Consider the following 24252-nt stretch of genomic DNA (forward strand, 5'->3'; position numbering starts at 1 on the left):
ACCACTTTCTGCCCTTCAAAAACAGCTAAAGAGATTTTGAGCAAATGTGGAAAATTTTAGATTCAGCAATTTCAATTTGAATTCTCCAATAGAGGAGAAAAATTAGGCTGACCGTGTGAATGTTTGAAATTCTATGCTGGAACAAGCATATCTTTTGTAAGAACAGTCTTGCTTCATTTTTTCCCTCATTTTGAATTTAAAGTAGGCAGACTGTTTAAATTTTTCACTATAACATCTTGGAGGGTTTTCTTTATTTTAAAGCTTTGGAAGACCATGAGGTAGACCTCATTAAGGCAGTCAGTGAGAGAATAGGTGGAATTGAGTCCTTTGAAAGCTATGCATCAGGATTGCTATTTGATTTCATAACCACTTTATACTCCAGTCTTACTTTGGACAAGATAAGAACCAGAAGTTCTTTAAAAACAAACAAACAAACAAAAAAACCCCAGCCATTAAGGTAAGTCATTTCCTTAACCTATATATATGGCATGTTCGGAAGGTTGTGTTTTTCATAAGACCATTTTTGGCAACCTGTAAGAATCCTGACCTCAGGTGCATGGGATTGTGGGTGCTGGAGTTGGTTGCTGCTGCCTGATTTTAAATACAGAGGCGTATTTACAGAGATATGGTCAACAACGCATAACACCGCTCAACAGCTGGGATCGAAACAAAGGCTTGCGCACTGAGACCTGTTGTCTTCAAAGACCCCATCTAAGCCCTGCGAGCTGCGCTGTGGAACTCGGGGAGCCACAGTATGGCTACCCACTACAGCAAAGCCTACAGAGAGATGCTTCATTAACCTCCTGTGACATACAGTTTACTGCAAAGGTAAGTTTAAAGTCATCTCTTCCCAGTGCTTTCAGTCATATCACATAACAAAAGAGAGGGGAAGGTTTTGAGATGCAGTGCGGTAACCTGAGATACTTGCTCAGCACTAATCAACCTAGTATTGTGAAGTTGTGTTTGTAATTCAAATGAGTTAATTGAGCTGATGGCTAGTTCCACTAGCTGACTCTTTACGCATCAGACTGTTGCTCCATCCAGATGGATTTGTGTTTCATTTAGCACAGGTGGGCACTTATTCTTATGATTTAACTTTATTAGCATAAGCTGTTCATCCTATTATGGTATAGTTATAGGCACAATGGGAACGCAGTGAAATAGTCCCTTTTATTGCACAGATCCTGCCTCTTGCATGTCCTTGACTTATATTTGCTGACTTTGCTGAAATAAATGAGCATTTATTCCTGGTAACCTTGCAGAGGCAATGCAACTACTGAAAAGACAGCTGGGAAATATTCTGTCATCTGTATCAGCAACACTGTCAATCAGTGCAGGCTGAAACAGAGGGGATGTATATCTCATTTTTTTGTTAATTGTAAGACTCTCTGCAAATACATGTTGTTGAAAGGTAAATCAACTTTAAAGCAGCGCAGGCATCAAATAAGTTCTTGTTACAGAATATCAGGCAAGATATAAGAAGCCAGTGAGGTTTTCATGTGCTGAGGACAGTTTGAACTGCTGAAAATAAGAAGGAAAAAAAAAAAAAAAGGGCTCTGCAATTCTTATTTTATTGTGGAAATGAGAAGAATATGCTTTTGAAACCGAACAAACCGAGGTGTGAAATCCACTGTATCACACTTAAACATCTTTGATTACTGTCTGGCATGTGGTGGAACTCAGTTACCAGCAACCCCAGAGCATGCATCATCTGAAAAGCCCATGGTCTTTAGTTTGCTTGTTAATGCAGCAAAACCCTCTGAAAACAACTACCTAGGCTGATGCCTGCAGTCTTGACTACAGCTACAAGAGGACTCCAAAAAACGCATGGTGTGGCAAAACACAGCAATGTTTTTTTAAATATGTGCTGAATCAGAAGCCCAAATTGTGATGCCAGGAGAAAGTTCAACTAAGAAACCCCTGCACTAAAAACGTGGTGCCCTGCTTCAGGCCCCATACACCCCTGAATGAGCAGCAAAGGCAATCTAACCAGCTGCACGGGACTAAAAGGAAACAGCTCCCGCTGAAGTAACACACATGAGTCACTGAAGTCTTCATAACTTATCTGATCTATAGGAGATGGAAATAACTCTCTTCTTTCCCGACAACCGGTGCAAAGCAGATAGCACAGGGATGAAGGAATGTGCAGCATCCACCCTGTAAGAAACAGATGGGCAACCATACTCCACAACAGCTGCAATCTCTTAATTTCAAGGGAAATGTAAGTAGGAGCAAATTGCAGCCATCTCCACTTCAGTGTGCATGGGGTTTTGTTGGTTTTGTTTGTATGTTTGTTTTAAATTATCCAGCCATAGAACACTTACGCAGCAAGCTGCTGAAGAGCCTCCAGGCGCTGCTGAGCCCTCCCTCTCCATCTTCGGTCAATAAATGGAGGGAGTAGGTCTTTGCCCTCCAAGCACGGACTGTAGCCCGGGAAACAGATCAAGCTACTAAACATACTCCTGAACATTGGTGCCTTTACCTAGTGTTTGTGTGGACACAAAGAAGAGAGGCAGTGATTTAGCGATTTCAAGTAGTGTTACGGAGATCAGAATTTCAGCTCGCTGTGATTTACAGGACTGCACATTTGGGATGGGGAAAGAAGGCATACATATGCTAATGATGGCAGCTGGTTAGGTGGTACTTCTCAAGATGTGGAGCATACCAGACTAGCAGCAGATGCACAGATATGTCTTCTGGCTGTTTTCCAGTGTCTAAACTTATACTTAAAATCAAAGGGTCTAATGGTTCGTTACATAAAGAAGTCAGTGCGCAGTAACTGTGAATGTGCAGTAACGTGAACTTCTAGCACATTACCCCATGTAACTCCCTCCTATTACGTGTGCTCTAGAAATGAAGTAACATATTCCACTTACAGAGTGAAGTTACATTATTTTATACTGTAACAGTTTTAGCATGTGTTAAAAATATCTCGACAGGATTTAGCACACAAAAATCACATTAAAAATCCACACCCTTCCTTCTAAGCACTAATTTCCCTGGGTAGATCTGCCTTAAATCACCAAGTTTACGGTTGCCAATAAATTTTTGCAACCGTGACTCAAGTATAAGTGATGTCGCTATATTGGCTTGAGCTTCTGTAAAGCCTGAAATCAGATTTGAATTGTGGGTCGCCCCTTTCATTTCAGCGGGTGCTAACTCAATAGGGTAGCGGTAACATCTCAAGTACACTAACTCACCGGAGTGTAAGAGAGTGTCAGATGATGAAGATCTAGGCAGTCTACTATGAGTAGCTGCTTGCTGTGCACGAGACTGCATTTTTGTTTCATTTCTCTTCAAAGGGAATTCAGCTTTTGAGAGTTTGGAAAACCCTATAATATTATCACAACCCCTGTCCACCCCATTTTGTGATGCTACAGGTTAAGAATTCAAACTTGTATTGTTTTGAATTGCACATTATGCACTTGCTGATTCATATGCTTAAAACATGTCCTATGCAAGTCATAGCCTGTCACCATACCCATCCGCAACGTTACACCTATGACGCGACAACATTAGTGACACTGCCTGCTTACTTTGTCTGGCCTGAACTGTTAACATAGCCGTATTGTTGCAAGGATCTCTTAGGATGACAGGTAATTTTCCAGCTCCACGTGTATGTCTCTCTACAGAGAGGCAGACAAACACACATTTTTTTCATGTAGATATAAGGAAGAGTCAGATAATGGGGTAAGAGATATCCAGAAATGTTCTTCAAAAAAATGTTTCTTGATTCCGTTGTTGGAAAGCTGCTCAGGGATTTTCTCCTCGCTGTACAGCAATGGAGTTTCAGAGTTCAGAATATCTGCCTTGCAGGCTCAGTCAAGTGCACAGCTTCAGGAGGACTCTGTTTAAAATCCAATTCATTTGTACAGTTGTACCAAGTCCGTTTTCCTTTGGCATTCTACCTATATGCAGCCTGTCCAGCCGTCAATCGCTGCTGTCTAAAGGTGTGACTGCAGCTCCCACAGACATGCTCTAGCTGGTTTTAAACTAGCTAGGGTGAACAACTGATAGCAGGGGAGCAAACGCAGTAGGGAGCTAAGCATGGGCTAACTAGCTAAGGGCTTAGCTAGGAAGTTAAATTGCGCTAACCGAGTATGAAGAATCAGGATGGGTTTGCAATCTTTCCAGGCTGCTGAGCTGTTGCTACTTAGTTCATTTTAAACTAAGTGTGCTACCTTGAGCTGTAGCGTAAGCATACCCCAAGGTAAGCGAGGGGGCACCGTGGAAATAACACACTTTAACAGCTCTGCTTGAACAACAGCCCAACAACTGTCCAGTTCTTTTATTAGATCTTAATAACATATACAATCTATTGTTAACAGCATTTGGAGATATTCTATTAAAAATACTGGCACACAATTTAGGAAATCATGCAAGACATGAAACTGGGCATTTCTAGGCTGCTGCTACAGAGTCACCCTAGGCCAGCAATCATGGTTATTCCCTGTTACGTCTTGTTTTAGATAAAACTGCTTCCTTTGCTTTGTATTTTGCGGTTTTAAGGGAGCAGCTTAGAACTGAGACAGAGTTTCTACCCATGGGTATGCACACACACACAGAAACGCAAGGTGCACATGTGAGCTACCTTTGCCCAACACCTACCACTTTATCACCGACAAGCTGAACACGGACATTTGACTTTGAATGGTCCTTCTCACTTGATAGTGTGTACAGAGGGTCTGAAAGACAAGTGAACATATGGAACTAGTTACATATTTGACAAATATACGCAAGTCGGACTCGATGACCCTTGTGGGTCCCTTCCACCTCAGGGCATTCTATGAAATCGGCATGAATCGTCAGTCAGGCTCCACCCCCCTCTTTAAAAGTCTGTCCATAAGAGAGTATGAAACAAACTAGGAAAGAAAAAACCTGAAATGCAGGTCTCCATATTAAAGAAACTCCACCATCACACAAACGAGCCTCCGAGCTGAAATACTACTGTTCTGTGGAACATGCACGTGACTGAAGAAAAATCTACTTTCTCTGGAAGCACTGCCAACTTAAAAAGAAAACGAAGAAATGAAACGGCAAAAAGCACGCATGGTGCAATGGTAATCAGTGGAAGTATCATACTGTACGTGACGCTTCCCTCTGGGATGTCGAACTAGCCCTGGCTTTCCTCCAGGTCGCAAATGTTTCCTAGTCCCAAGCCTCTCCTCGCTACTGATGGCTCCGTTACTGCTGCCAACCCTAACGCTTTACCCCCGTGAGGCTCTGCCCGGCTGCTGGGGCGGCACCCCCGTCTTCCCGGCTCCAAACCTGCCTTCCCCGCCAAGCCACTCGCCCGTCCCTGGGCCAGCTATGGCCCCGCACCTCGTCTTGCACGGCGGCGGCGGGGGGGGGGGCCTGCTCGGGCAGCCTAACCACTTCACGACCCGAACACCGGCCCCCCCAGCACCGGACTCCCCGCCCCGGGCCCGGCCGTCCCGCTGGACGCGGCCTCCCTCCCCGCAGCGGGTGCCGGGCCTGGCTGCACCGGTGCCCCCCGCCCCGGGGGCTGCAGGGAGGACGTTGCCCCTCCCGGGCGGGCCCGGTACCGTGGAGGCAGTCGGGGGTCCGGCCGGCGCGGCCCTCCCCGGGGAGCGGAGCCCTCGCCCTGCGGCTCATGGCGCCGCCGGCTGCCGTTTCCATGGCGACCGCCGGCGGGCGGGGCCGGGGCCAGGGCAGGCCACGCCCCCCTGCGCCCGTCCGTTACTGCGGGGGGCGGCGGGGGTTTCCCGCGCCTTTCCCCGGGTGCGGTCGCGGCGCCGGGTTTTCCCGCCCCAACTCCCCGTGGCCGGGAGTCGCCTCTCCCCGGCGGGCCCGGCTGCCCGGGGAGCCCCGAGGCCTGCGAGGCGGCGAGGCCCGCCCGCCCGCTGGGCGGTGGCGATGGCGGGAAGCTGAGGTGGCGAGGGGGCCGGGGAGGCCTGCGGGCCCTTCCCCCTTCCCCGCCGCCCCCTCCGGGCCCGCTGCGCGGGGTGGGAGGGCAGCCCCGGGGCCAGGCGCCGCGGAGAGCCCGTGTGAGGGGCTTGAGGAGGGCGGGGAGCCACCGACTGCGGGGACGCCGGGCCCGGGTATTTTGCTTTTCACCAGCTCTTGCTCGAGTTATTTTAGGTGATGCTCGCCGCTCCCCCTGCGCCCTCACTTAGTGCTTAAGGAAACCGGTTTAGCAATGACAGCGGGGACTGGATTCAAGCCTGGATATTCTCATTCCTGGCTCTGTTACTGCTTAGGACTTTTGCTGCCATAAAGTGGTGAAAATAGGCTTGGTATCTACCTCCCAGAGAGGCGGCAGGTATTTTTGCATTTGTGAAGCATCCGGGGAGACCTGCATAAAGCATTACAAATAAACAGGACGCCGTGGATGAGACGCGTTGCTGTTTTGGCAAGGCGGAGGCCATCACCTTCTGTGAGGACCGACGTTGGAAGCCTCTTCACGCTGTTAAAGAGGCAGGGCCGATGCTTTTGTCAGCCTTCATGCTGTCGAGACCTTTGGAATAGGACATAAAAAGCAGCGGAATGGCAAACGGGCCCTCTCTTCTGCCTAAAATCTTGAAGCAGGTCCCTCGTGTTAGTTATTTTTTGTATAAAACCGTGTGTATCAAAGAATTGTTCACACCTTGCCGCGTCTGACAAAAATTTGGCCCCTCAGTGCTTCATCACAGGAGAGCAGCATTAGGACTGTGGTTCCCAATTCCTTGGCTCTGCCAACTTGCACGTAGACATTTAATTCAACTTTGAATGCTGGTTTACTTTCCTAAAGGCCCGTCACTTATTTGAAGCAATTTCTTTCTTAGGGTAGTTGATCAAAATGGGTTGATGGAAGACTTGGATGTGGGTCTGAACTAAGCAATGCTGTCACAGCTCTGTTGCTGACTGACATCTGGAGGATACTACTTTCCACGATGGATTGATCCTAAAGATCAATCCCTAAGATATCCCTAAAGATACCCAGCAGGCTGTAAAGGCCCCCATTTTACTAAAGAGCTTTACAAAGTGATCCCTTATAATTACTGACAGGGGCAGCAAAGGTCGCTTGTTAATAGAGTTGCCCAACATTTCTCATGACCAAGTTCAGTTTGCCTTTTTTATATCTCATTTCATTGGAACTGCATAATTTCCACAGTGAAATTTTCCATGCTGGACATCTGCCTTGAGGTAACGAGGTGTGTAAACTGTATGTTGGCCAAAAAATTATTGTCAGCTCCACCCTCTCATGTTTTTCCACTTTAAGGTTTTCAGAGATGACTGGATACAGGTGGCCTGGACTTCTGTTTTTCTGATGAGGAAAGGAACCAGATGGAAACCAGGTAGAAAAGGAGCAATGGAACAGTTACGCGAGTTCGTGACAGAGTACAACAAAATGCCAGGGCATAGCCTAACAGATGAGTGCTCTCTGGAGTTGTGGAAGATCAAAAAGGTGCAGTCCCACTATTAACTTTAACCATGTTAAACTGGACTAAATGTAAGATGTTTCCACGTTCTTTGTTCACCACGAGCTGCCTGGCCCCGCTGCTTCTGATCTGCTGGTGTTGGCAGCTGAAAGACTATGTGGGGAACCAGCTCAGGAGACTCGTGGCTGCAAAGTAACCTGTCAGAAAATAAAAGTTTACAGGCCACCGCATAGCTGCCTGAAGACGAGTACTCGCTCACGGGAGGTGACAGGTATATGTGGCTGAGCTAAAAAGCTCAAGGTTCAGGTTCCTGGAGCTTGCTTAGGTTAGATTAGCAGGTGTGTGTGTGAAATACTGGCTTATTTTTAACTAACATTTCTGAGAAGTCTCTGTGAATTACAGATGTGGACAGTGAACAGCCTTACAAGTGTTGAAAAGATGTGTTGATTATTACTGTCTTGAATGTTCTTTGCCTGAAGTCTTCATAATCCTGTGGACCTGCGGCTGGAGTGAAACCTGGCCAGGGCCCCTGGCACACTGGTGTGTGCTGTGGCGTAGACTGAAATGGCAAAGCGGGAGGTTTGGTCTGAATTGGTCTTTTTTTTTTTTTTTTTTTTTAATGCAGAGCAGCCATTTCCAAAGAAAAAGATCCCAAAACACAAAAGGCTCTGGTTTGATCCCAGGCAGTAAACTCTGGCAACCTTGTCTCTGACTAGCACTTTGGAAAAGGGACTCAGAGCTTATCTGGCAGATCCGTCTGTCCGTGTCAAGGACGCATCCTGTCGCTCTGGTGAAAGTGAGCTGAAGGCAACTAAACTGTAAGCAACCAAAAAAGATTCCTGTTTCTTAGCTACAGTTTTCAAAGAACGTCACTGATGGGCTTTCTCCTCAGAGCTGCGGGCCAGAGCATGATTTTTTGGGTTGGGGTGGGTGGGTTTTTTTTTCAGTAATAGCTTTTCCAGAACACGACTGTGGAGCTGAGCTGGGGTGCTGTCTATCTGATGATTTTATTTATAGCCCCTTGGCTCTGAGGGGACACCAGGTGCTCAGATGTATGAGGAAACTGTCCACACCCTTTGTGAATTACTGTGCAGTGACTAAGTGCACTAACTCCGTGCCAACGCTTAGCATGTTGCAAGACTGTGGTAAAGCGCACTGGTTTACCTGCCTGTGAAAGAGGCTGAGCCAAATGCATTTTACCTCAGGTTAACCTTGAGATAAGATGGTGTAATTTACTGCAAGATGAATTACTGCTATTCTGTTGGTGGACTTGTTATGCTGTGATGACTTGCTGATGCGTTTGAACTGTAAAATCAAAGAGAAGTGGAAAATTTAGATAAGGAGGGTGGAATTAGGCATTAGTTGAGAGCAGGATAGTAGCTGGACAAAGAAAAGATGGATTGGACGTGAAAGTGTGGTTTTTAGAGGAGAAACTTGGCTGGCTGAGCAAAGAAAAATTAGTAGGAGAGTGGGGTGGTAGAAAACCAGTGTGCAGGGGGAGGAGGCTGAGACAGGGTGAGCAGCACTGAAGTGAAAATGGGCAAGAAAATGGAGACCTAGATGAGGAGCTGGAAAAGTAGGGAAGGGTGTGGAAAGGCAGGACTGGGGGGGTGGGAAGGCAACAAAGTTGAGCTAAACAGATGATGAGTCTCTCTCCTCTGTCCTCCTTCTGTCCTCCAAAGCCTGGGAGGGAACTGGGTTTCTTGAATGTGACTTTTCCCCTGCAATCCCTGAGGATCTGTGAAACCCCTGGCAAGATGTCATCCATCTGGCTTTAAGCTTAAATTATGTAGATGGTCCCCTTCTGCTCTCTGTTTGTTAGCAGTTGTTAAATGACAGCACTGTTGTGGTGCTGGGTGCATGTGATCTAAAAAAAAAAAATCTAAGTTACAGGCAACAAAGTTCTAGCATTAAAAGCACTGTTGAAGCTTTGATGGCAGGAAATGCCAAAATTAAAATTAGTCGCCGTTAGCGTGCCATTTCCCATTCTTGCCACAGGATGTCAGAATTTCTCCATGTATGGTCCATCCCAGTCTCTAACCTGGGTGGTGCCAGTTCACCACTTCTATTAAATGTGACATGATATAAAATGAATTTGACCCTTGGACCCATCCGAGGTAAGCCCTCATTTCCACTCCCTGTCTGATCGCCACATGGTTTACTAACTGTGTATAATAAACACCTCTTTGCAGATGGATGATCCAGAAGGAGCAGGAAAGCAGCAGCATGAGGCTGCAGTCGATGTGGTTGCTAGGTTTTTAATCCAGGAGAAGGGGGCCTTCCTCCCAGCCCACCAGAAGAGAGGGTGAAGGAGAGTGAGGAGAAGAGGAGGAGGAGGAAGACGTGGTCACTATTCCCAGCAGGAAGCAGAGGTAAGTCTCAAAAAGATGTGAGAAGACAGATGCTGTAAAATCTGATGTTTTGTGGAGCTAGGCCTTGCCTCTCTGCTGGCTTTTGGCTACAGTAAGGCATTATATCCATAGTGGAATACGGCACTTGAAACTTGTGACATCTTTTGTAAAAATGGCCTTGGAGTATCGATTATGGTAAATGGAGCTTTGCCAAGGTGAAGTCTTTGGTTTCTTTGTGCTGTTTTTACTAAGCACTCTGCTAAAACAGGCCTATCTCGAGATACTATTACTGAAACGGAAAAAACAGACAGAAGTCTTTGTAGGAGACCTGTTCTCTCTTGCTTTTCTTTTCTTAGTATGACTGTTGGCACATTTCCTGTACTAAAAGCAATCTACAGATGAGAAAAGTAAAGAAAATGAAGTAGGAGTACTTTGTGATCACAGTTCAGGGATTCACTTCAAAGCCTGCTGCAAGACTTCTGTAATGGTTTTGATTAGCACTTTAGGAAAAAAAAAAGGGGGGGAAGGTAGAATTAAGGACTTTTTCAGCCCATGGTTCAGAGAAGTCCAATTTGTGACAAAATCCCAAGTTTGCCAATAGTTCAGGCATCCTCTGAAGGACATTCATTTACTTAATTTCACTTGGATGAGCTTTGGATGAGATTCTTAATGAACAGGGATGACATGTGGATGATTTGCTGGGCTCAAGTCAGGAATGTTGTTGTCTCACCTCAGTAGGAAAAGGATCTTGGACTGAACTCCTTAGGGAACTAGTGAATTCCCAGTGTTCTCACTCCTCCCATGCAATACTCAGAGGAATAAATGGCAATACTAACCTGTTAGCTTGCAGCTTTCAAGTTCCAGTGTGTTAAGACGTTTCTTTTCAAAATTAAACCTTAGATTCCCTCTGTTTCTTGCTGCCCCAATCAGTGGTTAAATGAGCAGAGGAGATGCTACATCTTAGTCAGAGCTCAAGAGGTAAGAGAACAACCAGAGGAACAATTTGATGGAAGGGGAATATTACACTGACGTAACAGAAAGGATTTCATCCCATATTTCTGGCTTAGAAGTTGGGATGAGCTTGTAGCTTCAAAGCAATCCAACTGCTTCTTGCTTCTGGAGACCTGGATGAGAAATGTGCTTATAGCTGGGTTGTGACCAGATTCCATATCTGCTTTTTATGAGGGTTTAGCTCCAGCCTTATCATCTGTTTGTCAATTTAAAAAATAAGTAAGTTAACAACTGTATTTGCTGGTAGCTGCCTGTTGAGCTGGGGGGAAGAGAGAAAACCCCCTGACTAGGAAAAGGGAGTCCAAGTGCAGGGAGGGAGGGAAGGCAGGCAGCTGTAACTAGAAGGAGCTTGAGGAGGGATGGGAGATGTTTCAGAGAGTGGCAGGGGTTCCAGCCACCACCGAGTTCTCGTTCTGGTAATATCCATTTCTGTCAGCTCTGTGCTGAGCTGAGAGAGGACAGGTCTTTCTCTAAAAGTGCAATCCTAAAAACCATTTGAAGCCTGTTAATAGTCTGGATGGGACAGATGTGAATTGCCCTGTTTTACTCAGCCAAGCCTGAGGAGCGGCCCTACTGAAGTACTGATCTCCCGAACACTTGACTGGTGGTGCCTGCTCAGCCTGCAGGGATGCAGGGAGCAAGGACCATCCTGACCTGGCCAATTGATCGCGCTTCCCGACTCTGCTCTCCCCTGACTAGGCAGGGGGCCGGCATGACTAAGAGGGGTGGTGACTCCCTACGAATGTCAAGGGCTGTAGGGAGAAGGTTGTCTCCTTGAGCCAAGGAGGTCTCTCTACCCAGAAGCTCAGGAGTTCCGTAGCTAGATTCTTGCTGGCTGCTTGATGGATGGTTTGTACTAAAGCCCACAGTAGCACAGGGCAGCTTAACAGTTCAGCAGACAGGGAAACATGTGGTATGTAATTATCTGATGTATCAAAAACTATGAAATGGAGGACCTTGCTGACCTCTGCAGCATTTCTGCTCTCCTTGCTCTTCCTCCTATTGTTTGCCAAGGTGCTCGGTCAAGTCTGGCTTCCAACTAGTTGGAAAACTTTTCCAGGGAGTGAATGTTTGTGCTTGCCTGATCTGAAGGGGGAGCATCAGGCACTGTTGATTTTCCACGACCATTTTAGCCACTCTCTTCATGGAAACTAAATAGCTGGACAGAAGTGCTATGGAGTCTCATTTCAGCTTGTTATTATAATACAATAGAACTCTTTCATACTCTACACTCTTATTTCCTCTTAAACAATTAGTGCAACATGATCTTAATCCTGTCTATTAAACCTTTAAAAAAAATATTTACTTATCATCCTTTAATTGCAGTCAGTGGATGGAGGTCAGCTGGGGGCTAGCACACATCCAGCAGCCTGGGGGAGGCCTACCAGAAATAAAAGAATGAGAGAGCAATGACAGGACACTCAGGCCACGGGAAGAAAAAAGCCGGAATCGGATGGGGCCTGAACAGAGCCCTTTCAAGGATTGGGGAAGGATGCATAAGTATCACTTCCCTCGTGTAAGAAAACAAAGCCTGTGCTCTCTTCAGTCTTGAAAGTTCCCCTATCTTTCCCCTCTGTCTTTGCCTGCACCCACACAGCCCTTCCCACATCACTTCCCAGTCTCAAATGGTGGAGACGGAACAGGACACAGTACAGGATCTAGCACACATCACTGGTGTCTTGAGATGTCAACTGTGAGAGCATGCTAGGAACTCAGCATCTAGCGTGTTGATCTGGAAACATCCTCTCTTTGATCCTGAGTAAGTCTTTGGGTGAACCCCTAGGAGTATTGGACCTGGAAGAATCCATTCTGGGTTTTAAATAAGGGACTGGGGTAGTTGAAGTTAATGATGTGCCAGTCCAGACAGGATGTGTTGAGTAAAATTTAGTGTTTGTTACACACAGTAAGTACCAACCCAAGACACTCGGTACTTGGAGAAAATACTGCACAGCATACTGTACAGCATATTGAAAAACGGGGCAAAATAGTCAGGAGATGGGCTTGAGCTGAAGGTTTAGATGAAATTTTCTGCCATGTAGATGACTTATGTTCCCATGTCACTTTTTAAAAAATAATTATACTCCAGCTACATAATGTATTTAGGAAGATGTCAATGTAAATAGGCTCTCTTGAGAATCCCTCCACCTGCATATGGAGATGCCTGAACGCTTCTTAAAACCTGACCATTAAGCACTTGATATTCAAGTCCAATTGATTTTTGGTGGGAATAAGGATTCTAAAGATCTTTCAGAAGTGCCAATAATGCTCGTTGTGCTCACTTAGAAATTCTTCTCCTGGATCAACGATAAGAAAAGCAGAAGAAAACAAGTGCAAGAGAATTAACTGATTAAAGTCAAAGTGTAGCTTGACCACTGGTGTGAAAGAAATGGCTTGAGTGACTGAATTTTCTACATTATTTTGTAACTTTGCAAGTAACGGCTGTGGGGATTCAAAATGGATTCAGAAGATACGTAATGTTGCAGGCTCTTTACAAGCAGCTTGCAGCACTGTACAGCATATGTCTCGATGCAATATTGAAAAGGAGCGAGATGCTGGGATGTGAGTACATAGAAGTATGCAGCTGCAATCAGTGACATCTCAAAAATGGAATGGCTCGTGTATTTGTAAATACTAATGATTCCTTCCAGGCTTCCAGTTAGCTCCCGCAGTTTGTTGTGAATGTTACACTATTTGCTATAGTGGAGCTTCACATTTCATAAAACATGATCAAGAGAGACTTGAATAGATTCAAACAAGCCAGCTTTGCTACCGACACAGACATCAAAGTGGCATGCCACCAAGCAGAATAAAATTAATAGCAGCAATACTTAGGAGAAAAAAAGGATGACTGGAATGTGTGCAGTGGAAAAGAAGCAGACCTACAGTACTGCTGCTTCTCAGTTGATCAATATTTTCTGTTGATCAGTAGTTTAGTAGTTTCAGTTGATGAGTGTTTTATGGAACTACAGTGAGGCATTTTTCTTCAATACACACGCAAGTGGACTTGGGTTCTGAATGAGATTTCCTGTAATGCATAAGCACAGACCTTAGGCAGCATTTGATTTTTGTGGGGTAACTAATCAGAGACCACCCATGCATGCATGCAGTGCTGTATCTTAACAGTGGCTCAGCTGCCTGATTGCTTGGGGTCACCTTCTGATCAGTTCTGACAATTCACGTAGGGGTTACGCAGAAGTTTGAAAGCCTTACTCTTTCAAGTCATGAGAAGTGAGAATTAAAGAGATTTCCTGTTTGTAAAGAACTATATAGACAGCTGTCTTGGTTAACTCTGCAGTGGAGGAAAAGGAAATATCTGAGGTTAGCAAAACTTCCCCGAGTGACTAGTGTGTGTCGTCTTCATGCCTAAACACGTTTAAACCTGGGCTGCTGGGGTTGTTTAGTCTGGAGAAGAGGAGGCTGAGGGAAGACCTTATTGCTCTCTACAACTGCCTGAAAGGAGGTTGTAGCAAGGTGGGGGTCGGTCTCTTCTCCCAAGTAACAAGAGATAGGACGAGAAGAAACGGCCTCAAGCTGCGCCAGGCCAGGGTTAGGTTGGATATTGGAAAAAACTTCTTCACGGAAAGGGCTGTCAGGCCCTGGCACAGGCTGCCCAGGGAAGTGGTTGAGTCTCCATCCCTGGAGGTATTTAAAAGCCGGGTAGACGTGGCGCTTAAGGACATGGTTTAGTGGTGGCCTTGGCCGTGCTAGGTTAATGATTGGACTCGATGATCTTAAGGGTCTTTTCCAACCGTAACGATTCTATGATCCTATGATTCTATTTTATTCTGATTTTTAACTGAAAACAGAGAGTCTGACTGCAGCGGAGGGACAGACCTTTGCAGATTCATGTCTTTTGGAGGATTAGTGATGTTTCCAAATATGGGTTAGGATTTTCTAAGTTACTAAGCAGAGAGACTGTTAGACAATACACACTTGTCTTCCTCGGCCATGCTCTTGTGTTGTGTCGGTAGCACATGCAGCCATTTGAGTGCAAACACTTGGCCTTCCCTTCCCACCACTCTGTGCAATGGGATCTACTCCAGAATGCCTGGATTTTCATGAGTGTTCCCTCCACAAAAGGGAGCAGCTGATCAGTCATCCCAGCAAGCCCTGAAGTAAGCCTGACCAGGCTTGAAATGCGCATCCAACATCAGCTGTTGCAAATCCGCAATGTGGAAAAGCTGCCGTGTTGCCAGAAGCTCCGTTGTTCTTGCCCCCAGTGCATGTGGAACAGGCAGGCTACTTTGTGGCATGGTACCAAATGCCAGCTTCCTTCTTTTGCCACGTTACCAGGGAGATTGCATGCTGAATTTGCTGAGCTGGCTTTTGCAGTGTCGCCTGCATAGCAAATTCAATCTTTACTAATATGTTTGGATATGCTTTCAATGGGCAGTGAAAAGAAGAGGCATAGGCATGAAAGTGATGATAGTCATAATCTTCGCACAAACTGGGGAGAGATGTGCAGAAAAAAAACATGAAAAAGACATTAAGATCCTTTAAGTTTATACCAAAACCAACCACTGATGTCTTCCCCCCGCCCCGCATAAACAGCCAGATTTCACTGGAAAAGTCATGCGTCGCTGAAAACAGTGTCTCGACTGTACTATAAAGACATTGGTTTCTTAGCAAAAGCAAGTAGTGGTGGCAATTTTTGAAATTAGTTTTGCTGCCAATTTTGATCAGGACAAGAGTTTCTGCTCTGCCTGTTGTTGTAGGAGGGTCGCTATCTTCTGTACTGTGGAGGGCTAGGCCACAGAGTCCTGGTCCCAGCTTAAGACCCCAGAATTTCTGGGATGCTGTGGGCCGAGTCCTGCAAATGTCAGAGACAGCAGTTCTGGTTCTGAAGTGGAAAATGACTGCAATCTTGCAAACTGCCTTCCACCTCCAGCCTCTGACGCTCTGAAGCTTTGGCCAAATTTCTGGTAAGAGATGATCTGTTACAGTACCAGCTTGTAAGGCATTCGAAGAGACAGAAATGCCTTAAAAATAATCTTGATTCTACTCTTGTTTCTTTAAGGAGTTGCCAGTATGGCAGGAGACTCTCTCCATACAGCCTTCCGTGGTGATCTCCCAGGAGGGGATGGTTCAGTCCTGTGGTACAGCATCCCCGCATACAGAATTCATGCCGTAGTCCTGAAACACGGGGATTTGCCTCTTCAGCCTGGGAAAGGACTGGCGCATCACTTCTTGAGGTGATTTTAGTCCAGTGAGCCACTTGCCTTCACCTGAAGATGGAGTTTGAAGCTTAGAGGGGATGTAATTAATCACTCTAGAGACTCTTCCGTTGTACTAGACCAGAGCAAAGATCCTTCTATCCCAGCGTTCATTCTCTCTCAGGTCACGCTGCTGAGCCGATAGTATTTGGTAGTTGCAGGTCTGCAACTCTGATCAAAAAGAGAGACTCTACCCTGTACTTGGGCAGCTAATATAATAGGCAAGGGGGCCCTGGCAAGTCATCTTGCTCAGAGGTTTGAAGTCCTTTTTTTCCTGTGTGTACCTAAGGGTTGACCAAAACCACAGCCAACTTCTTTGACAATCAGACACAGCATATGGTTGACTGGGCTGCTGGGGCAGTGGCAGTCTCATGTAAGTCAAAGACAAAAATATTGCTCTAGACCAATATTGAACAGGTGTCTTTTTTCAAGATGGTAAAGGGTTAGTGGTTCCCAGAATAGGCACTATGTGGAAAATATCAAAATGCCTTTAGCTCTGTTTCGCCACACAGATTTTCCCCAGCTAAATTTACCTTCTGTCATGTATATCAGAAGTGTGAAAAATCTGGAAAACCCCAGACTACCCCAGACAGCTACTTTCAACTGACATTGGTAGGGGCTTACCCTACCTAACAGTAACAATGAATGTAAATATAGTTTTGAGGTTCCTTGAAAAGGCTGTCCATTTTAGTCTCTCTAACAGACAAGTACTCTTTTTTTGGACAACTGTTCTTTTAGTGGGCTGAAACGATACAAGAAGGCAACGGCAATGACTGCAGTGCTACTGTGATGTTAACACATCACGAGCCACTGCTGTATGTTCTTCAATTCTGATGAAGGGCTGTACAGGGAAAATAATTTGGAACCCCATGGCAACCAGGCAGTCTGCCCCTATTTCTCCTGTTACTCCTCTAAACCCAGAGCTGTAAATGTCCAGTGCTATCTGTAGCCCCCTGTGCTCTCACATGTGGCACCAGGCTGCCAAGTGACATGGTCAACTGAGGGGGGGACTTTTTTCATTCTCTCTTTCAGAGACTCTGAGATTTTCACTGAATCTCCTTTCCTGGGTACTGGATCTGACAGTTTTCCAGCGGTCTCAGTAGCCCGCCCTTAGCTGTTCCTCTTTGACTGGTAGGTAAGTCTGTTCATCCTGACACGCACAGAACATAATTCTTCTGCCACTGTCAGCCGGCAGAGGGCAAATGGAAAACAAAAAGCACCAAGTTCACAATCGATCCTTACGCACAATGTAATGTCAGAAGAGAAAAGGCTGTGATCTCCCCTCTGCACTGTACTCCAGATGGGTGCAATCAGTATAAAAACACCTTAACTGTGCTTTAATGGCAACTCCCTTCCTTCTCCTCCCTCCCTGCCCCTTCATCCCACCAAGAAGTGATTCCTTCTTCCAGGGTGATTCTGTTACAAACTCTTACCATGCAGGCAGCATGGCCAAAATAGCAGTGCTCCTCCTTAATCTATTTGAAAACCTGCTAGTTAAAATGGAGTGCTGCTTGCAGAGATGTTTCATCTCCACAGACCGTACCTTTGTGCAAACCCCTCTGAAGATGACCCCTCCCAAGATGACTAAATTTTAACCTCCCTCTGCCCTTGGTATTCTGTAACTCCGGCAAGAGTACAAAATGTGTTTGGTTTGGTCTTTTCCTGGTTTCTACAGGCCAAATCAATCTCACACAAACTCTTTTTTTTTTATAAATAAAAGATACTGTTCACTTGCAGACTTGGGAAACCCCCTCTGAGGTTTTTTTACCATAGGCTTTCCCTCAGAGTTTGTATTGCTGTCACCAGCTCTATCGAGGCCTTTGGATAGTGGCCAGCAGATAAAGCTTTAGGAAGAAAAGACGAAGCTAGTTAATTTGAAAGGAAAACATGCTTCATATGTTAAAAAAGAATAACAAGGCAGTGCTTTGGAGAGCTGATGCATGCTTTCGATAGGCATTTCAGTCTCAGCTCCACCTTGCAGCATGTCTGCGTGCATTTGGGAAAAGCATATTTTGGTCAACGTATGCAACCTGTGCATCTTCCAGTTCATCGTGCCTGGCTGCAGGGCCTCGCAACGTGTGCGTGCTGAACCAGGAGGCTGCGTGGGTATAAGTCAGTCTGAACAACCTTCCCAGCCAAATGGGATAGCTGGGGGCAGGCTACTGAGCTGAGATTCATGGACAATTAAGTAGGTGGCTGATGAGGTGAGTGAGTGTTACATGACACCGTTTCAGAGGTAGGATGGCAAGGCATAGGCAATCTCCTCAGAAGGCTGCATTTCAAGGAGTCGCATGGTCAGGGTGCCACAGAGGTGCCTCGATGGTGAAAACGGGAGAGCCTCATCTACCCGTGTGATGAAAATGTGGAGCTTTGGACGTCTGGAAAAGAGCTAGGTTCTACTTCTCGTCTCTCTGTGAGAATGAGGGCGTCAAAAAAGAATCCTCTCCTATCTTTTACTCATTCAGGTAGCACGAGTCAGTGGTGGTGGCATTCACCTTGGTGATCCAGAGAAACAGAAGAGCAAAATCACTCAACAGAGAATGATCGCACTTCTGGCCTAGCTTATTGGAAGGGTAAATACTGAAAATAATGAAAATAATTCTCTCTGTCTTGCCCAGGGCTCTTGAAAACAATGGGGTTGCTTGATATTTCATGCCTTGTATAGGGCAGGACCCTTTTCAGCCTTTTACCTGACAGGACTGTTCAGATCCCTAGCAGATATTTTGAGCTAAGTTTTGCTAAGAGCATGTAACCTGTTTTATAGGAGCTCCTGCTATTTACTCTTCACCACAGACCAAAATAAATACCTCTGTGATTTGCAAGTATGGGAGAATCTGCCCCAAGTGTAAAAAAACTCATCCTAAAAGTCAGAAATTAATTAAATACCTAAAATACAGGCTTTCTGTCCCTCCAAATCTTCTTGTCAGTGCTCCTACAATTTTGCATCCTCTTAGTACCTGATGCAAGCGGCCAGTTCTTCTTTGACTCTTGCTGCACCGTGTTAAAAGGCACAGCAGCTGCATCCCAGTGGGCATATTCTCCTTTTCCCCTTCCCAGCTGTCAGCAGTGTCGCACCCACTGATGTGCAGCCCTTCCCACATTACGGGTGTGGGGTGTCCCTTTGCTCTGCAACGTGCCTGTCCGTCTATACAAGTGCAGGTATAACCCTGTCATCACCAGGGCTGGTCGCAGGCGCAAGCATAGCACGCGGCTGCCTTAGGGAGCTGACAGACTGTCGCAGAAGAGCCAAGCTGTTTTGTATATAGCAGAGAGCTTGAAGGCAAGAGTGGGTGCTGATGCCTGGTTTGGGGCAGACTACAAAGGAAAAGCAGCTCTGTAGCTTTTCCCTTGCTGGCCATGGCAGGGACCGGCCAGGCTGGCCCCCAGCCACGAACCAGCAACACTGCATGTTGCCAGTGATGGTGGCTATGGGCCTACGTGCAGTACCTGCACAGCCCCATTGTTCTTCGCTCGCACAAACCTCCAGTTTTCTGTGCACAACTGCGATAAAGAACTGAGCCCCCGTTTTCCCCACCACTTCAGTAGGAAAAAAAGAGCTTTAGGTAGCTGGCTGCAACTTTCTGATCACGGAGCCTGGCTCTGGCAGAACTGAAATCCTGTCAGCGGCTGCTCTTGCCAAGAAGGCAGCAGGCGGCAGGTCCTCTCAGCCACCGACGCCATTTTTCATCCTCCTGCCCGCTCCCTCCTTTCCTTTTCTTTCTGGCTGGTGAAGTACCGGGTGTTCCCGCAGAACGTGCGTTTCGACACTGATCGTTACAGAGCGGGGATCCCTTCGTGTTACCACCGTCGTTCCCCGCGCTGGGAGAACGCACGACGCCGCCGGCTGAGGGAAGGGCGGCGGGGCGGAGGCTGAGGCGCGGGAAGAGGCGGGCGGGCGGGCGGGCTACAGCTCCCAGCATGCCGCGGGAAGAGGCGGGCGGGCGGACTACAGCTCCCAGCATGCCGCGGGAAGAGGCGGGCGGGCGGACTACAGCTCCCAGCATGCCGCGGGCCTCGGGCGCAGGCGCAGGCGGGGCGGGCGGCGGGCAAGGTTACCCGGAACCCACAGGGCCCCGACGGCCGCGGGCCTCTCGGTGTCTCTCCGCTCTAACGGCCGCTCCCGCCCCGTTCCCCCCCCGCAGGCTGTGGCCGCCGCCGAAGCCGCCCGCCATGTCGACGGTTGCCGCCGCCAGCTGCGACGCCAAGGGCGCGGGGGAGGCGCGGGAGGAGAAGAAGCCGCTGAAGCCCTGCTGCGCCTGCCCCGAGACCAAGAAAGCGCGGGACGCCTGGTGAGGGCCCTGGCGGCGGCTCCCGCCGCGGGGGGCGGCCTCTGGGGGCCCCCCCCACCGTTCCCCTTCGCGGGCTGGGCCCGTCGTCGAGCTGCTGGGGCGGTTTAACCCGTCCCCCGCCCGCTGCCGGCCGGGCCGGCGGGGCCTCCCTCCCTGCCCCGCTCCGCGCTACCTTCCCGGGGTTCCTGCCCCTGCCGGGGTGATTTGGGGAGCCCTCCCCACCCCCCCGGGCCGAGGGTGCTGGGGCATCCGAGAGGGGTGGGAGAGGAGTGTGGAGGAGGAGGAGGAAATGTCTTAAAAGGATAAATAGGAAATGAGAAGTTTAATGTGTCATAGCCCTAGTTTAAAACAGGTGTCAGAGATTAGCTTTTAATGCTGCTTACAAATTTTCACTGCTGTTCACCGAAGCAACAAGTACCATCAGGTAGTAACATTTTTATTGTGTAATTGATTATAAACGCTGTTCTTTTTTAAATAAAAAAACCCCCAACTTTGCTTTTTAGGTCTCAGAGGATGACATTTCTCACAGAGGTGCAAAATTTGACAATGATGTATATAGCTGCATTGGTAATTACAGGCTTAGTCATGATCATAGGACCTATCAAATAGCATGAAATGCACCCCCAAATAGAGTTCCTTTGTCTATGACAGTAAATTACTTTATTCTGGCAACCAAACTGTCTTTTTTTTGCCTGACAGGTGGCACAGGTGGTACAGATGGTTTTCAGTAGGTGACATAAAACTGGACACTGTATTTTTGCTAAAATTAGGGGGGGGTGTCTAGTTATGTGCCGAAGTGATGGTGAGTCCAGGACCCTCTAAGAAAAGGGTGGTAGGATGCAAGCCCCGGATCAGATGGAGTTGCCCTGGGCGGCCAGCAGACGCATCCATACTTATTGTAATAAAACTTAAATGATTAAGAAAATAAGATATTTTAGTTATTCGCAATTTGGTAGTTTCTTCCTTTGGCAGCAAGAACAGCATAACGTGGCAGATGAGGGTTGATGAGACCAGTGACCCGCTCTCTGCGGTGGAATCCCCGGCTCCCGGGACAGAAAGCGCTCCGCCAGTCAATCAGAGGGCGAGTCTGAACCGCTTTTGCGGTATACGCGATGCACCAACGACAGTGGCTCTTACCACCATTTGAATGTGTATTAGCCACTTGGATGGATGAGTGACATCAAAAGTTACCATATGTGGTAAATCATGTTTTTAAGAGTAGCTGGACAGGTTTTTTTTGCTTCAGGTTACCTAAATACCAACTGAAGCTGGACTAAAACATCATTTACTGGTCAACCTATTCTGTATTGGTCTTACTGCAGAAATTTTGTTGATCCGTACTGAATGATTTTCCTGGTTGTTGACGAGATCAGCATACTTGATGAAGTGATGTGACAGCCTTGCGTTGTATAACAAATCCCCGTCTAGACTTGCCCAGAATAGACACTGGCCTGTTAATAGGAAATTCTGTTACGTGTTTCATCAGAGTTTTAAGCGCACAGCTCCAGACCCGGGCACCTTTTTCAGATAGTATTATACTTTCCAAAACAGTGCGACCCTAGACAGGATAGGCAAAAAGATCTCTGGAGCCTAACAGGGATTTCTGATTGTCCCCAAGAGCTTGTCAGTTCTGTGGCTGTAATGAACAGTGAGCAAACATTTTGTTGTTGAACCTTGGAAATCTTTTTGTTTTGTAGCATCATTGAGAAGGGGGAAGAAAATTGCGGGCACCTAATTGAAGCTCACAAGGAGTGTATGAGAGCGCTGGGCTTCAAGATATGAGCGAGATGAGCAGGACTGTGAGTGTGGTGAGTACAGCTGTCAGGACCTCTGCCTCTGAAGTGCCCTGGCATCTCAGCTGGTGCCAGTGGAAGGCCCAGAGTCCTGTTCCTGATGGGAAAGGTATCTTCCATAGGGGAGGGAAGGCAAAGCAAAGTAATCCTCGTTTACACTAGAGTAAGCACTGCTGTCCTCGTGAGGGTGGTGAAGGCTTCTGGCAGCATACAGCCTTTGAGAGCAGTAGAGTTTGGTTCTGCCTCTGTTGTCTTCCAATAGATCCGAACTTCAACTTTGATTTCTAATGGTAGGGCAGGGTGGGGGTTGGTTTTTGTGGGTTTGTTGCTGGGGCTTTTTTGTTGATTGTTGAATATCCAATATCCAGTGGAAATCCGTGTTTTGTGAAGCTGTCTTTCTTCTCTCTTCTAGATGATGTCTGTGGTGTGACTGTGTTCTGGAAAGCTGCAAAATAAATTATTTCTGCAAGTTGCTTCAAAGAACAAATATAAACCAAGAATCTATTTATAAATGAGGCTCTGATGGTAGACTGTGCATCACGTCTGTGGCTTTTCCACTGTTAGCTTTTGACCGCTGCTATAGAAAATATATTTTTTCCTCTTAATAAAAGTCTGAAAATGACCACTGTTCCTCACTTCTGTTCCTTTTAAGTAAAGAGATGACAGTGCCCTCCTCATTGAAAACACTGTGCTATAGGAACGGAGAGAATGAGAAAAGCCTGCTGACTGATTGACATGAGAACGTTTGATTACTCTGCTGCTGTGGTTGAACAGATGGGCCTTTCGTGGGTTTTCCCGCTCGCGCAAATTGAGAAATCACGCTAGTAACGCTGCCCTGTTACTGCTTTCAGCAAAGTCATGCTGAAGCTTGTGCCATTTGTGACAGCAGGCGTAACTATATTTGCACAAAGACGACAACAGCCTTATGAAATGAACTTTCCTTAGAGTCAAAACTGGATTTGCTTTTCCCTGTTAGGATTCTTCCAGCTTTTTTTTTTTTTTTTTAATAGCTTTACCCTAGGATTCAAGCTTCGTTCTTTATAATGAAGGATTAAGTACTTTCCATATTGAACTCAAACTCTCGAGCCAGTAGTTCTTCAAGGCAAAGGGAGCAGAGGACCGCAGGTGCACGTACAGGTCACTTGCCTGAAAGAAAAGCTTTTTCTTTTTTGCTTTTATGCCCATTTTTTGTTGTGTTGGTCTTGTGCTAGGTGTGCATGGGCTTTTGTTTTCTGGCTTTTTTCTGACCTGTGTGACGTGACTGTGGGAAGGTGATTGTGGCCTTTGATTCCTTCTTTCAATCTAGAGCAAAAAAAAAAAAAGTGCAGTTGGTTACACGTGTGGGACTTTTTTGGTTTCACGCTATGTCGCTGTGCAACCCTAATGTTGTTCTTCCTTCGGTGAGTTGCTTAAGATGGCATCACCGATTGCTTCCTCTCCTGCTGAGTTTTTGGAAGTTGAAGATACGAAATCTGTGCTTTGTCCTGATTCTTCTCTTGGCTTTGATCACGTTGGAGGGATGGGTGCGGTCATGGTGATTTGTCTGCCTGCTGGGCCCCGCGTATTCTGAGCTAGCGATGAATAGGCTGTGAACGCCTGGTCTGTGACGCTCGGTGCCATCTCTGCCGAGACTCACAAGTTGTGCGAGGAGAGTTGAGACTCTGCTTCCAGGAATGTTTCATGAAAGTCTTGCAGTCTGCGGAAACGTACTCTGAAATGCTTGCAGGGGACGAGCTGGGCAGTTAGACTTAGCTCTACGCTGCTTGTCTAGTCTCCCGTCCCGAGTCCTGTCCTGACTCCTCTTAGAGTTGTGCCCGTGTTGGCTTCCAGCCGGAGAGAGGGGACGCGGGTGTAGTTCTGGCAAAAAGCGTTCAAATGCTTCTGCGGTGCTGTAGCCAGCTGGGGAGCAGGACCTGGTGCTCCTCTTGGCGTTTGTTGTTGTCTTGAGGTAGAAACTTGAATATGGTCATTTATTGCTGAATCGACGCGTGTCGGAGCTTGAACTGAAGAGAACGTTAAAAGGTGGATGAGCACCGGCTTTGTGGTAGCATGTCCACTCTAGGTCAACTGTGGAAACGGTGCCACAGAGTAAAGAGCAGGGCAGGGGTTGGCAGTGGTCAGGTGAGAATGGAGTGCTATTTAAATCAGGTCAAGAAAAGAAAAAATGGGTCCCCGTACAATTTTACACAAATTGTATAAACTTAAGAAACAGG

At 46.9% G+C, this 24252-nt stretch overlaps 2 protein-coding genes and 1 long non-coding RNA gene across 6 annotated transcripts in view; 2 read left to right on the plus strand and 1 right to left on the minus strand.

The window, feature by feature from the left end:
- The window catches only part of CFAP91 (cilia and flagella associated protein 91), a 31747-nt gene extending 26107 nt beyond the window's left edge, over positions 1-5640 (minus strand). Inside the window, exons 1-3 of the mRNA XM_087757208.1 lie at positions 5547-5640; positions 4609-4685; positions 2325-2482 (exon numbers count right to left, since the gene is read on the minus strand). Of these exons, the coding sequence (XP_087613334.1) occupies positions 2325-2482; positions 4609-4685; positions 5547-5640 (329 nt within the window). The remainder of the gene's footprint in view (positions 1-2324; positions 2483-4608; positions 4686-5546) is intronic.
- A 539-nt stretch (positions 5641-6179) lies between these two features.
- On the plus strand, positions 6180-18729 carry LOC148055616 (uncharacterized). 4 transcript variants are annotated; one of them, XR_015704683.1, is made up of 6 exons: positions 6180-7408; positions 8008-8200; positions 9575-9754; positions 15762-15936; positions 16990-17092; positions 18423-18729. It is a non-coding gene; the product is annotated as an uncharacterized LOC148055616 (long non-coding RNA). The 4 variants fall into 4 exon arrangements; XR_015704685.1 differs by having other exon boundaries at positions 16990-17088; XR_015704682.1 differs by lacking the exon at positions 18423-18729 and having other exon boundaries at positions 16990-17509.
- A 1240-nt stretch (positions 18730-19969) lies between these two features.
- COX17 (cytochrome c oxidase copper chaperone COX17) lies at positions 19970-22661 on the plus strand. The gene is made up of 3 exons (XM_087757523.1): positions 19970-20246; positions 21944-22054; positions 22452-22661. The coding sequence occupies exons 1-2, from the start codon at positions 20128-20130 to the stop codon at positions 22026-22028; spliced, it is 204 nt and encodes a 67-aa protein (XP_087613649.1). The 5' UTR covers positions 19970-20127; the 3' UTR covers positions 22029-22054; positions 22452-22661.
- The last annotated feature ends 1591 nt before the right edge of the window (positions 22662-24252 follow it).

Source organism: Nipponia nippon, unplaced genomic scaffold (assembly GCF_047370975.1).
Source record: "Nipponia nippon isolate SJK-2023a ecotype South Korea unplaced genomic scaffold, ASM4737097v1 scaffold_2, whole genome shotgun sequence".
Classification (NCBI taxonomy): domain Eukaryota; kingdom Metazoa; phylum Chordata; class Aves; order Pelecaniformes; family Threskiornithidae; genus Nipponia; species Nipponia nippon.